This window comes from Meleagris gallopavo, chromosome 9 (genome assembly GCF_905368555.1).
Source record: "Meleagris gallopavo chromosome 9, MGAL_WU_HG_1.1, whole genome shotgun sequence".
Taxonomy (NCBI): domain Eukaryota; kingdom Metazoa; phylum Chordata; class Aves; order Galliformes; family Phasianidae; genus Meleagris; species Meleagris gallopavo.
In genome coordinates this window covers 2,259,466-2,273,698 of record NC_139412.1, presented here as the reverse complement: position 1 = coordinate 2,273,698, position 14,233 = coordinate 2,259,466, and the positions used below count along the sequence as shown (strand labels likewise).

The 14,233-nt window shown below is 60.9% G+C and overlaps 2 protein-coding genes across 6 annotated transcripts in view; both read left to right on the top strand.

Annotated features, from left to right (window-relative positions):
• NLGN3 (neuroligin 3) overlaps nt 1-8,920 on the top strand; it is a 30,160-nt gene extending 21,240 nt beyond the window's left edge. For all 3 annotated transcript variants that reach the window (XM_085230651.1, XM_085230650.1, XM_085230653.1), the window contains 4 exons: nt 695-844; nt 2,225-2,410; nt 5,504-6,293; nt 6,646-8,920. In XM_085230651.1, the coding sequence (XP_085086777.1) occupies nt 695-844; nt 2,225-2,410; nt 5,504-6,293; nt 6,646-7,483 (1,964 nt within the window). In that variant the 3' untranslated portion in view covers nt 7,484-8,920. The remainder of the gene's footprint in view (nt 1-694; nt 845-2,224; nt 2,411-5,503; nt 6,294-6,645) is intronic.
• A 2,494-nt stretch (nt 8,921-11,414) lies between these two features.
• GJB1 (gap junction protein beta 1) lies at nt 11,415-14,112 on the top strand. 3 transcript variants are annotated; one of them, XM_085230676.1, is made up of 3 exons: nt 11,605-11,729; nt 12,352-12,467; nt 13,124-14,112. In XM_085230676.1, exon 3 carries the CDS (start codon nt 13,136-13,138, stop codon nt 13,973-13,975), a length of 840 nt encoding a protein of 279 aa, XP_085086802.1. In that variant the 5' UTR covers nt 11,605-11,729; nt 12,352-12,467; nt 13,124-13,135; the 3' UTR covers nt 13,976-14,112. The 3 variants fall into 3 exon arrangements, with proteins under 3 accessions (XP_085086803.1, XP_085086801.1, XP_085086802.1); XM_085230677.1 differs by lacking the exons at nt 11,605-11,729; nt 12,352-12,467 and adding an exon at nt 11,415-11,565; XM_085230675.1 differs by lacking the exon at nt 12,352-12,467 and having other exon boundaries at nt 11,588-11,729.
• Nucleotides 14,113-14,233: the final 121 nt, after the last annotated feature.

Sequence of the window (14,233 nt, the reverse complement as noted above, 5' to 3'; positions counted from 1 at the left end):
GCCTCATGACCTGTCCTCGCCCAGCCTCGGCGCTCACCTCCCCAACACGCACACATGCACGCACTGTCTGCTCATCGCCATGTCTGTGTCCGGGCACTGGGGTGCCATGGGTTCACATCCAGGCAGCCGGCAGATTTCTGCCTCCCTGGGCAATTGGGAAGGTGGGGAAGCGGGTGAGTGAGAGGTGGGAGCACCCACCAGTGCCCCCCCGCCCTCCAGGTCCTGCACACCCCATCCCTGCCCCTCTTCAATGCCAGCTGCCAGCACTCCCGGAGCTGAGGGCTTGGGGCCACGGGGACACAGGGAAGAAGTCCATGAGCACCCCCAGTCTGTTGGTGCCCTACAGCCACTGCCACCACGGAGGTGCCAGCTCCTGCCTGTTGCCAAAGCCCGGCTCCAGGGAAGAGCAGCTGGGTGCAGCCGGTGCCTCTCCTGCACGCATTGAGACTCTGGGCAGCTCCTGCCCAGGGGACAGCAGTGCTGGGATGGTGACAGTGGCTGCCTACCACGGGGGGGCTGGCAGGGTTTGAGGGGTTGGCAGGACTGTGCTATGGCTTTGGGCTCTGGGTTTGGCTGCTGCAGCCCCCTCCCTGGTCCTGGCAGCTGGCATTGCCCTCCTCTCTCTGTGGTCTGCCTCTTGGCAGGGTGCTGCGATCGCCAGCGTGGTCCCGTGTTTAACCTCCTCTCCTTCCAGACATCCGGGACAGCGGGGCCAAGCCGGTGATGGTGTACATCCATGGCGGCTCATACATGGAGGGCACAGGGAACATGATCGACGGCAGCGTCCTGGCCAGCTACGGGAACGTGATTGTCATCACACTCAACTACCGCGTCGGAGTGCTCGGTATGGGCTGTGCTATGGGACGGGGAACAGGGAGAGGTGGCCAAGTGCCACGTGGCGGTGCCCACAGCAGTGTGGTCAAGTTCCTGGCGCCGGCCACCCAGGCTTTTTTACTCAACCTGGCTCAGCTGAAAGCAAATATTGGTCTGTGGCTAAATAAATAATAAATGTGTTTACGCAGCATCACCTCCTGAGAGTGCTCACAGCTCTGAGCTGCCAGAGGGTGCTGCCTCACCGCCCCGTGGATGCCATCAGAGCCAACAGCAGTGCCTGTGCTCCAGCAGCCTGTGCCCAAGGCTAGGACAGGTCCAGGAGCTCCCCTTACCCTACATGGACAATGCACAAGCCCAGACGCATCCCCTGGAGAAGGAAACAGGAGGGCTATAAGATTGGTTTTGATCTCTCTGTGGTTTCCTGCGAGATGCACAGAACCGTGCTCAGCCCTCCAAGGGCTTTGCCAGGGAAGAGTCCATCCAAGCCACCCTGCAGGCTCTGCTGCTCACACTCAGCTGGGTCAGCAGTGTCACACACCTGGGCACCACATCCCTCCGACAGCTCCTGTGCCCAACCTCCTCTTGGGGATGACAGTCACAGATCAGCAGCCTTGCTTGGATTTACCTGATAGAAAATAAGCTTTTCTGTAAAAACAAACATACTCGAGACCTTTTGATATTAAAAGTCAGGCCTTTCAGATTGATAATGCAAATTTAAGAGATCTGAAATACAATCTGAAATCTGACTTAAAAGGTGCCATTGGCATCTCCACTGAAGTGCTGCAGTGTGCCGACAGGTGCACCCAGGTGCCGGAGCAGCACCACTCCCTGCTGCCAGGTTACTCTCAGAGCCATGCCTTTAGCTTCCTGCTTTGAGTCAAGGCAAACAAAACACTGATAGCTTATCTTGGGTGTTACCTTTACTATTGAAAGCATTTCTCAGCATCTTCCTCACTGAAAATTTTTGCATTTTAAGCTGCAGTCAGTTCCTTTCTGCCCAGCCCACCTCCTTACATTTATAGTGCCTCCTCCAGACCATGCTATTCCATGGGAAGCATTAGCTGTGCATGCACACTGCTCCCTGGTGCTCTCAGCTTTCCTTGGAGCATTCCTTGGAGATGTCCTGGTCTGTTGTTAGTGTGGCTGGTGGTCGGGGAAGGGCAGAACTCTTGCCCATCACCCTATCTCTGCCTGGAGTGCCTCCATCTCACCCCTCAGCCCCTCACCCACATGTGAGCAGCACAATAATATCCCCACTCCAACCACAGCAGCCATAGAACCCTACTGGTCATGGTGGGACGGGATCCCATAGGCTCTCCCCCAGGCTCAGGAAAGGGTGGGAGGTCGACCTGCTTCCCCCATCGCTAATAGGGCTCTGCTTCACTCTCAGGGTTCCTGAGCACAGGGGACCAGGCTGCCAAGGGCAACTATGGGCTGCTGGACCAGATCCAGGCGCTGCGTTGGGTCAGTGAGAACATTGCCTTCTTCGGCGGCGATCCTTTGCGCATCACTGTCTTCGGTTCCGGCATCGGCGCCTCCTGTGTCAGCCTGCTCACCCTCTCCCACCACTCAGAAGGTAGGTGCCAGGGGTGCCAAGGAATTCATGCTGGAGTAGAGGCAAAGGTGGGTGTGAGCCTGCAGAGGGAATGAGGCCCCATGGTACTGGAGCGGAGGTCTGGGTGTGCTGAAATTTGCACAACGCAGATGGAGGTGATGGGGTTGATATCACATTGTAAATACAGTGGAGTGTTTGCTCTAGATAAAGAAAGGAATTGTTTATGCTACAAGATTGTGCTGGTGTAAGAGCAAATGCGTATAGAACACCTGTGAATAAATTTACATTGAAAACTGGAAAAAAGATTTTCAGCCAGCTGAGAAGAGTTGTTCTGCCTTTAACTTCCTAAAGAAAATGGTACGAGGAAAACCTGAACTGAGTGTGGTCCACAGCACCAGACTGCCAGGGAGTAGTTCTATGGGTCACATACAATAGTTAACCTCATGTAGTACCACATCCCTGTGGGCACAGGACACCTGGGGCAGTGGGCAACACTGCTCCTCAGAAACGTGGGCAGGCACAACAAAATGACACCTCACACTGAAGAGCTGCAGCCCTGCTAGAGAGCCTGGGAACAGTGCACAAAGAAAGGAAACTTTCAGAAAGTCAGCATGTGGCAGAGGAGCTGATCAGCCTTCCCTCCAGGGAGGACGAAGGACTGCTACGGGGTATCTGCACCAGAGCCAGCAGTGCCGTCTGTTTTGTGGCATTTGGTTTGAAGGGTGCCACGTCCAGCACATGGCAAAGATGGGCTTGCAAAGAGGTGAAAGATTTGGAAACAAGAAAAAAGGTGAAGCTGCAGTGGCCCAGGACAAGTCTGGTCTGAGTAAACTGCTTTCCCTGCTGCCCCAGGATCTCAGGACATTTGTGATCAGTGCATGCTCCTCCATGAGTGCCCAGTGCCCAAAGTCAGTGCCTCTGCTCTGCACAGTGCTCCATCCTCCTGCTGACCCTGAGCAGGATGCTGCTGGGGATGTCACCCCATCTTCTTCAGGTCACTTATGCAAACATGACTGGATACTAGGAGGAGACACTTTCTATGGTAAAACCAGGAAATGCTTTGCATGTGTGGTCTGGGAAATCTGGTGTTGTGTGTTGAAGGAACAAGGGCAGATCTCTGCAGATTCCTGAGCAGCAGGATGGGCTCCACCTCCATGCAGGGGACACTGTGGCTCAAGGACTCATGTGTGGCCATGCTGTCCCCATGGATGAGTACCTGGGGCTCCACAAGCCCTTCTGCACATGAATGGGTACATGGGGCAGTGAATACACCAGTCTTTTGCAGCCTGAAAGCTCCTACACAGAGAGAAGGGTTTTCTCTGACCAAACTGAGTTGGAGATGCAGCTGGCAGCATGGAGAGAGGCTGGTGGATTGGGGAACCCAGCAATTACTTCCCCAGAACAACTGCAGCTGCTTGCTGGCTTTCCCTCCATGGTTGAAGAGCCCAGCACAGCACTTTCTGGGTGACACCAGGCTTTCTGCCACTAAACCCTGTGTCTGCATGCTGTGTCCTTTGCATCACATTGGTGCTGGGCACCTGGCTCCCTCACCGCCTTGGCTATGAGCACAGCGAGGAGGGAGGGGAGATGCTGATGCTGCAGCCAGCACTGCATCAGAACAAATGGACACAGAACGCTCTCATCCAGCCCCGCTCCAGGGCACCCATCTCCCCAGGGCCATCCCTGCAGCTCAGCAGGGAAGCCACACTGAGACTCAGCCTGGAGACCAGGCGGGTTTGTTTTTATCGGATCAAAATAAAACACGTAGTGATCAAGAGCTATTAATGAAGCAGCTAATTTGTGCCTGCTCTGCCAGGCGCGGCGAGAGGCAAACATGGGAGGCTGGTGCTGCGCACGCTGCGTCTGGCTGCCAGGAGGACCCGCAGCTCCCCTGCCAGCCCTGTTGCTTGCTAGCAGGTGGATTCCCTGCCAAGAAGCAAAGTGCTGCTTCTCTCCTCCAACAAAGGTGTGTGGGGGGGTCTGTCATCTTGGTGGGAAACGGCCAGTGCCCAGTGGGCAGCACACTGATGGCAGGGTCAATAGCTGCTGCTGTAGGGAGTGTCTGTAAGGAGGATCCTCATCTTGGAGGCACCCAGCGTGGCTCAGGGAGCCCTCAGATCAGCTGCTCGATGGTGGATGATGGTGAAGAGCATGCAAGCCCACAGTCAGACTCAGGCTTGTAGGCTGGGCACTGCTTTCTAGGGCACTGGGAGGTGACAAACAGAGCTTGTGACTTCTCTTTGTCCCAGCGCATGGGACTGTACGTCAGGTACTTGGCAGAGCAAGGGCTGTGCGTGCAGACAGCTATGGGCACTGTGGCTGGTAGCCAGGATCCTCCCAGCACTGCTGCTGCAGGAAGGAACATGCTCCCTGCAAAGCTGTGTGGGTCCAGGTGTGCAGCCGGGTCTCCTGCAGCACTCTGAGCTCAGCCATGCCCCGTGCCACGCACCACACATGAAATGGGAATCGCAGCCATCGAGTGCCAGGGTTCAGCAAGGCACAGGGGTGCAAGAGAGGGCTGGCCGGAGAGCAGAGACCACGGGGTGCACCCCAAGCTCGGCCGCCTTGCACCGCCCCGGAGGCTCCGCTTCCTCGCAGCCCTTTGTATTCCGAGCACAAGCGCCATTGACATGGGGCTGGAGCCCAGCCACACATTCCTCCGCCTGGGCCAGGGCCTTTGTGGCCCCGCTTTCCAGGGCGAAAGTCCACTCCCTCTGTGTTCCCAGTGGCAGAAAGGCCCTCTTTGTGCATCTGGCAGCGTGCTCCCGCGGGGCCGGATTGGCACCAAGCAGACCCAGCTGGGCAGGAAGTGGCAGGGAGGGGGGTGAGGGGGACCCTGACAAAGCAGCGGGTGGGACATGCAGGGTTAAGTGTCCCCGAGCAGGGATTAACCCTCCCGCTGCTGCTGCGTGGTCCCACCCAGGCTGGAGGATGGCGGCAGCATGTGATGGCGGAGATGGAGCATGATGTTCAGCAAGCCATGACTGTGACACAGCCTTGAATGGCCCTATGAGATGCTGGGACATCCCCATGAGATTCCTGCCGTGGGAGCACAGCACCCCACTGCAGCCTCGGGGTGTTGGAGCATCTCTGAACTCCTTGCTTCTCTTGCAGGTCTCTTCCAGAGAGCCATCATCCAGAGTGGCTCTGCGCTCTCCAGCTGGGCGGTGAACTACCAGCCCGTCAAGTACACCAGCATGCTGGCAGACAAGGTGGGCTGCAACGTGCTGGACACGGTGGACATGGTGGACTGCCTGCGGCAGAAGAGTGCCAAGGAGTTGGTGGAACAAGACATCCAGCCGGCCCGCTACCACGTGGCCTTTGGGCCGGTCATTGATGGGGATGTGATCCCAGATGACCCAGAGATCCTAATGGAGCAGGGCGAGTTCCTCAATTACGACATCATGCTGGGTGTCAACCAAGGCGAGGGGCTGAAGTTCGTGGAGGGCGTGGTGGATCCCGAGGATGGCGTTTCGGGCAGCGACTTTGACTACTCAGTCTCCAACTTTGTAGACAATCTGTATGGCTACCCCGAGGGCAAGGACACCCTGCGAGAAACCATCAAGTTCATGTACACAGACTGGGCCGACAGGGACAACCCCGAGACTCGCCGCAAGACCCTGGTGGCCCTCTTCACCGACCACCAATGGGTGGAGCCATCAGTGGTGACAGCTGACCTGCACGCCCGCTACGGCTCCCCAACCTACTTCTACGCCTTCTACCACCACTGCCAGAGCCTGATGAAGCCCGCGTGGTCCGACGCGGCCCACGGGGATGAGGTGCCTTACGTGTTTGGGATCCCCATGATCGGCCCCACAGACCTCTTTCCCTGCAACTTCTCTAAGAACGATGTCATGCTCAGTGCTGTGGTGATGACCTACTGGACCAACTTTGCCAAGACAGGGTGAGCAAGGAGGGTGGGGAGCAGTCTGCACTTGAGTGAGGGGTGGTAGGGTGGCACTGAGTCCCATATACCTGGAGATCCATGGGCCTGGCTCCTCATGCTCCTGCCTTGGGCAAGGCAATTGTGACCTGGCATGGCTGTAGCCAGCATCAGCCCAGGACAGGGCTCCAGCCACAGCTGAGGGCAGGGGTGTGGGAGTAACTTGGTCATGGTTATCATGGGTGAGGCTCAACTCAGGGTTTGGGATGCTGCCCATCTGTGCCTCCCTTTGTTTATCCGGAGGTAGATCGCTCTTTCACCTCGCCTTTCTGGCTCTGCCCGGTGCTAGCTCTGTTTTGTCTGTGTCTCGCAGGGACCCCAACAAGCCCGTCCCACAGGACACCAAGTTCATCCACACCAAGGCCAACAGGTTTGAGGAGGTGGCCTGGTCCAAGTACAACCCCCGCGACCAGCTGTACCTGCACATCGGGCTGAAGCCGCGGGTGCGCGACCACTACCGAGCCACCAAGGTGGCTTTCTGGAAGCACCTGGTCCCCCACCTGTACAACCTGCACGACATGTTCCACTACACCTCCACCACCACCAAAGTGCCACCACCCGACACCACGCAGAACTCCCACATCACCCGCCGGCCCAACGGCAAGATCTGGACCACCAAGCGCCCCGCCATCTCACCCGCCTACAACAGCGAGAACGGGAAGGAGAAGTGGAGCCCGGAGCAGGAGGCGGGCACCCTGCTCGAGAGCCCCCGCGACTACTCCACCGAGCTGAGTGTCACCATCGCCGTGGGCGCCTCGCTCCTCTTCCTCAACGTCTTGGCCTTCGCCGCCCTCTACTACCGCAAGGACAAGCGGCGGCAGGACACACACCGGCAGCCCAGCCCGCAGCGCGGTGCCGCCAACGACATTGCCCACGCGCCCGACGAGGAGATGCCATCCCTGCAGGCCGGCCAGGCGCACCACGAGTGCGAGGCCGTGCCGCCCCATGACACCCTGCGCCTCGCCGCCCTGCCCGACTACACGCTGACGCTGCGCCGCTCCCCGGATGACATCCCGCTCATGACGCCCAACACCATCACCATGATCCCCAACTCGCTGGTGGGGCTGCAGACCCTGCACCCCTACAACACTTTCGCCGCCGGTTTCAACAGCACGGGGCTCCCGCACTCACACTCCACCACCAGGGTATAGCTGCCCGCAGCCGGCGCACACCCACGCACGCACGCACACGCACTCGGCAGACACTGGCAGAGGGACCGGCGGGAGCCCCACCAGGACGGATAGACAGACGGACGGGTGGCACACACGGACGGTGTGACACCAAGCCCAAACCTGTGGGCGCTGCGCACCGCCGGCCGCCCCGCTTCCCTCGGCGCTTTCTTTCATTCCTTTCTAACTTTGAGAAGTGCTTCAACTCTCCGGCTCCCGGCAGGAGGGCCCCACTGGTGCACCGGGGCTGTGCCCCCCGATGGGGACACGGCATCACCCGCGCCCACCGAGCACGTTGAGACGGGCGAGCAGCGATGCTGGGTATCCCTCTTGGAGGAGGTTTGGCATCCAGAGCGCCGTGGATAAGGCTCCGTCACTGTGCCATGGTGCTAAGGGCAGAGGCAGCAGGCAGGGACCCGGCCTCGCGCTGGGTGCGGGCGCTGGGAGCCGGGGGGCCGCCCCGCGACGGAGACGTGGCACCTCTGCCCCCTCTTTGCGCTGCAGAGAATCTCTTTTGTGTCAGTCGTTTCTCTTTGCAGAGACGTTTTTTAAAGCAGATCTTTAGTTCTTTACACACTAACGGAGTCGCCGCGTTTTGTCCTTTGTAAAGATTTTAAACCAAGTGTTCTTGATATAAAATAAAAAGCCAGTTAGAAGAACCCCAGCGTGTGTGCGCGGTGCCGGCCCTGACGCGGCCCCACGGCCCCAGTACCCGTGCACGGGGCCAGTGGGCACCAGGCACCAGGCAGGGCCCTGCCTGCCGCGCTGCAAGGCCGCGCTCTTTTGTATTTTTGATATTCTCCCTCCTCTGTCACCTGTGCCCACGGATATCAGCCAAAAAGCCCGCTCCAGGGCCCGGCCACAGGCACCCCACAGCCCCTCAGCCCCATCCCAGCCCCCAGTCCAGTGCCACTCTCAGCCCTCTGCGGAGTCACCCAATGGGGTTGGATGCGCGCTGCCAAAGCGCAGCCACCCACAGCCACCCCGCCCTGCTCCCCACCTCGCCACCACCCCACGCCAGGGTGTACCACTGGGGACAGGGCACCTGCCCCAGGGCTGGGGCACCCGCAGAGCCGGCGATAGCCGCAGGTAGTGGGGAGCTTAGGGCTGGATGTGGGGAAGGAGCTACCCGGGAGCAGTGAGGGCAGGGGTTGGCTTAGCCCCCAGCGTGGTCACCCTGAGCACAGGAGGGGACGGGTCCTGTGTCCCCACAGGGATGCCACCCTCAGCCCCGGTCCGGCTGGCAGACGCTGCCCGCACTGGCAGCCGTGACGCATCGGTGCCGGGTGACCCCACACAGCCCCACATGGCCCCACACAGCCTTGGTTTGGGGTGAGGGTGCTGGTTGGAGAATGTATTTATACCCTGTCACCCGCTCAGAGTAACAAATTCCAAATAAAACAGAAGTGATATTTTTAATAGTGGTGTGTCTTGCCTCTCCTTAAAATGTGCAGGGGATAGACCACAGGGTTGCCCCAACCTGGGGGTCCCTACGGTCCCGGCACCCACCTGGGCAGGGGTGTCACCTGTCCCCAGCACTGCTGACACTGGGGGCACGGTGGGGTCCCCGCATGTCCCAGCCCATCTGGTTCCCTGTGGCATTGATGTCTTGTGCAGGACCTCGTCCACTCCATAGGTGTCCCACAGTGTCCCCTCCCGCCCTGCCCAGCCCCGCTCCCCTCCCCCTGCTTGCCGATCAGAAATCTGCTAGTTTCATTGCTTTTTAATGTAATTTCCACTGGAGTTGCCATGGCAACCAGGCATGGGGGCCTGAATCGCCTCCAGGCAGCGCAGAAGAAGAGCTGGGCCAAGGGCTGGGGCTGGGGAGGACCAGGGGGAGGCAGGCGGTGCTGCATGGGTGCTGCTTTGGGAAGTCCTCGTCCTGCAACCAGCACGAGGTAGAGGCACCCAGGGGCAGGTGACACTTTGCCATGGGGTTGATGGAGGGATGCTCCACTGGTATCCTTCCCCACCCCAAATCCTGACCCTTCAGCCCCTACTCAGCACTGCCCCGATCTCAGTGCCCTCTGCTCAGACCCACCCAGCTCTCCCATCAGATGCTGCCTTCAGCGCCAGCTGCAGGAGAACTGGGATGGATGGAAACCTTGGAAACCCACATTGGTCCACGGGGGACGGGTTGCCATGGCGATGCCATCGCTCTGCAGCACAGCTCCGGCACAGCCTGCTCACTGCAGTGCAGGCAGTGGGGCCGGCGCTGCCCAGGGGATGGCAGCCCACCCAAAGACTCCAAGGACACCACCAGCTGCTCGCCCTGCAATCCCCTCCATGGGATGGGGAGGTGGGTTCCTGCCCCACAGCAGGAGCTTCCCCTGTCCTTCTGTGCCCCATTCCTTGCTGTACCCATGTACCATCACGGCCACCCCAGCAGGACCCCGGGTGCAAGCTAGTGACTGGCAACACGCTGCTATTAAGATCCTGCTTCTGCCATCCTCCCCAGCCTGCTGCCATCTGCTCTGGGTGTCCCTACCATCAGCAGAGAGCGGACACCACATTCCTGAAAGCACACGTGGTCAACATCTGTGCGAGGACACGGGATATCCCCAGCTCCGGGGATGTGGTTGGAACTGCATGCAAAGAGAAGCAGAAATAAACTGAACTGCAATGGCAGCGTGGCATGGAGAGGGCACGAGAGGCCACTGTGTGTCCGTGATGCTCCAGGAGCCACCGCCTGTGGGAGCACGGCAGCATTGCCGTGTCCTGGTCTTGGTTCATGTCCTGGTCTGTGTCCTGGTCCTTGTCCAGGTCCCCGCCCCCCCAACTTAGGGCCCAGCCACACAGCACAGCCATTGCTCCATGAGCACTGTGCTCCCCTGACCTCGCTCTGCAGCACAAAGCATTTCTGTGCTGTCTGCGCCCTTCCCGGCAGAGCAGACTCCACTGAGGGGGATCTGCCTCTCCTGCCTCAGGAGCCCATGATGCCATCACTTCAGCTCTGACAGCACCTCCCGGCACCGCTGTGCGTCGATGATGGTTGGACATGAATTCCCTCTGTGACACTCTGACCCCACGGCCACAGCACTGCGTCAGTCCAGTCCTGCAGCCGGATGCCATCCCAACACAACGCCTCTCCCGTACCCACAGCCTCACACATCACCACCGTGCTGCCAACCTCCGGATTGGCGTCACCACCCGTGAGCCCACGTCTGCTCCCAGCGGCCAAGGGCCAGTCCTGCCCTCGGAGCACAGCCTGTCCCTGCACGAGGGCTTTGCACAATGTTTTTGCTGCTGTACAAAGGGCAGCAGCTGTTGATGGCACCAACACATCCCCACTTGACGCACTCTGTCCTGGGGTCACTGCTCGCAGTTCTTCACCCCCACCCCCACCTCCAGCTCCATCCCCATTCCCATCTTCATCTTCATCCCCATCTCATCCCCATTCCTACTCTAATCCTCACCTCATGCCTCCCCATACCCATCCCATCCTCATCACTATTCTAATCCTCACCTCATTCAATTCCATCCCCATCCCATTCCATTCCCAACCCCATCCACATCCTCGTTCCCATCCTCACCCTCATTCCCATTCCTGTCTCCATCCCTACCTCCCCCACCTCCCACCCCCCCATCCCCATCCCCATCCCCATCCCCATCCCCATCCCCATCCCCATCCCCATCCATCCCCATTCCGACCTCGCAGCGCCCTCTGCCGCCGCAGTTCCGCCTCCCAGCGCGGCGCAGTGCTGGGGGCAGCGCTGACTCAGCCCCTTATGGGGGACGGCCGCCCCTTCCCGCCCTCAGCCCCATCCCGGGCCCCGCAGCCCCGAGTTGCTCCCACCCCGGTGCCCCTCCGGCCCCTTCGCCGTTTCCCATCTCCTCGACGGGACCTTGGAGCGGCCGCTCCGCCGGTTAATGGTTGACAGAGGCTGTTTGTTTTTCCCCTCTGCACTTTTTCCCATTTAATTTGGGTGTCGGGAACGACCAACGACGCCCGGAGCTGCTCCGTGGGGGTGTGCGGGGCCGCGTATCCCCCGCCCGGCAGCGCACGGCCCGCGGAGGGGACGATAGGACGGGACGGGACCGTGGGGCGGTGCGTTGACCCCAAGGCACGGCGAGGGGAACGGGACACACCTGCGGCGCTGGAAAGGAGCAGCGGAGCGGTTTGGGAGGGGTGGGCGGCGACCGGGGCGGTATAAAGTGCAGGGTGCAGCTCCGAACGCTGCGTCGGGAGGTGTGCGGGACCGAGAGCTTCGGCCGTCCCGTCGGCGAGGTGGGTACCGCGGGGGGACCCGCGGTCGGCCGCAGGGAGGGCAACGCGCAGCGCGGTTTGCTGGGCGCCTGACCCGAGCGCTCGCTGCGGGGCTGGCACACGGAGGGCATCGCCGCGCTGTCCCCGCCTTCCTCTCCACCGTGCCACGTCCGTGCCTGGCCCTGTGCTGGAGCCGTGCCACGCGTGCTGCTCCGTGCCCGGGGCTGGTGGCAAAGCACGGGGACCCCTCTTCTCTGTGCACGGGAAGGCACGGATGGCGCCGTTCCCGGCCCCGCGGTGCCATCGCTGCCGCACGGAGACGCGGCTCGACTCAGTCCCGTGTCCCCAGCACGTGGCTGCACTCGGTGCTCGCTGTTCGGGGAGGTGACCGTCCCCACTACCACGTCCCCCCCGCCGTACTCAGGTGGCTGCCGACCCGGAGCCCCCCCGGTGGTGGCGGAGGGTCCACATCCGTGCTGGGCGCGGGGCGAGGTGGGAGCGGGGATGCAGCACACAGGGACTTTGTTTGGCCGGGGTGGGCGGAAGTCGGGGCGTTGGATCTGAATGCTAAAGTGTGTTGTTCAGGAGCCCATAAAGGCCCCATTGTATGCAAATAGTTTATAAAGCAGCATATGACTTCCAGTGCAGGGCAGTGGTGGACAGAGACGAGTGCAGGCGGAGCAGAGCTCTGCTGCAGGAGACATGAGACCTTAGAGGGGCCTTTGGGGGCAGCTCAGCAGGACTCTTCCTCACTGCCAGGTATGCGCTGGGGTGGCTCCCAGCCCTGTGCCTGGGTGCAGAGCAGCCCCTGGTGCTGCTCGGTGCTGGCACTGGGGGTGCGTAGGGCCCCACAGGGCAGGGATGAGGCAGGAGGAGGGTGGTACTGCAGGGCTGCGACCCCACGGCTGGGGATCCCCAGCTCTACTCTAGGATTCTTGTGGGGCAGCGCAGGGAGCGGGCAGAGCTCAGTGCTGGGTGTGGGTGGGGGTCTGGGAACGTCATACCCACCCTCTGCAGCACCTGGGGGTGGGGAGGAGGGCAGGAGGATGGCACTGAGCCACCCTGGGACAGAAGGGTCAGCTCTGCTCCCGCATGGAGGGAGGCAGAGAGGCTCTGCAGCAGCTCCCGGCTACACGCTAGGAGCCCTTTGACCTTCTGATATGGGGCTGGGCTGGGGGCAGGGGACAGCAGAGCTCTGGGGCAGAGTGCTGCCCTGAGCTGTGTCAGCAGCTCCTGTCCTGCCATCTGTCTGTTCTGCTGTCACGCTGTCTGTCCATCCATCCTGCTGTCTATCTGCCCTGCCCACCACCCGCAGCGCTGCGGTGGCCGTTTGCTCCCATGTCCCCCACCACCGTGGTGGCTCTCAGCTGGGGACCGGCCCTCTCCTAACGCCGCCTCTCGTTGCTCCCTGCCAGGCGTGAGGAGCCATGAACTGGGCCGGCCTCTACGCGGTGCTGAGCGGGGTGAACCGCCACTCCACCGCCATCGGACGCATCTGGCTCTCCGTCATCTTCATCTTCAGGATCATGGTGCTGGTGGTGGCAGCCGAGAGCGTCTGGGGGGATGAGAAGTCCGCCTTCACCTGCAACACGCAGCAGCCGGGCTGCAACAGCGTCTGCTACGACCACTTCTTCCCCATCTCGCACATCCGCCTGTGGGCCCTGCAGCTCATCCTGGTCACCACGCCGGCCCTGCTCGTGGCCATGCACGTGGCCTACCAGCAGCATCAGGAGAAGAAGCTGCTGATGATGACGGGCCACGGGGACGCCAAGCACCTGGAGGAGGTGAAGAAGCACAAGATGCGCATCGCGGGGTCGCTGTGGTGGACGTACGTCTGCAGCGTGGTCTTCAGGCTGCTTTTCGAGGCCGTCTTCATGTACCTCTTCTACATGATCTACCCCGGCTACCAGATGGTGCGGCTGGTCAAGTGCGAGGCTTATCCCTGCCCCAACACCGTGGATTGCTTCGTCTCGCGGCCCACCGAGAAGACCATCTTCACCGTCTTCATGCTGGTCACCTCCAGCATCTGCATTGTGCTCAACATGGCCGAGTTGGTCTACCTGGTGGTGCGGGCCTGTGCGCGCCGCAGCCGTCACAACTCCAACCCTTCCTCGGGGAAAAGCTCCTTCTACGGCCACAAGCTTTCCTCTGAGTACAAGCAGAACGAGATCAACCAGCTGCTGACCGAGCAGGACGGATCCCTCAAGGACATGCTGCGCCGCAACCCCAGCCTGCAGGAGAAGGGCGACCGCTGCTCTGCGTGTTGAGCCCCACACAGCCCTGGGGAAGGCACACGCTGCTCTCATTTCGTGTGTTGCATGCCCAGTGCCAGCCCTCCTGGACAGCGGGGATGGGGAGGGCAGGGCTGCTGCTGCGTGCTCAGGCCATTAAATGTCCATTCTCAGGTGCTGCCTCCCTGCTTTGTGCTCCGGGTGGGGATGCGGTGCCAGCGTGGGGTGCCTATCCCTGAGCAGAGAGGAGCAGTTCTGGGTGCACCCAGGCTACCGCTGCCCCATGTGCAGGGC

Coding starts and splice junctions, on each gene's coding strand:
- GJB1 (XM_085230677.1), top strand. CDS start 13,136: ATGAACTGGGCCGGCCTCTACGCGGTGCTGAGCGGGGTGAACCGCCAC.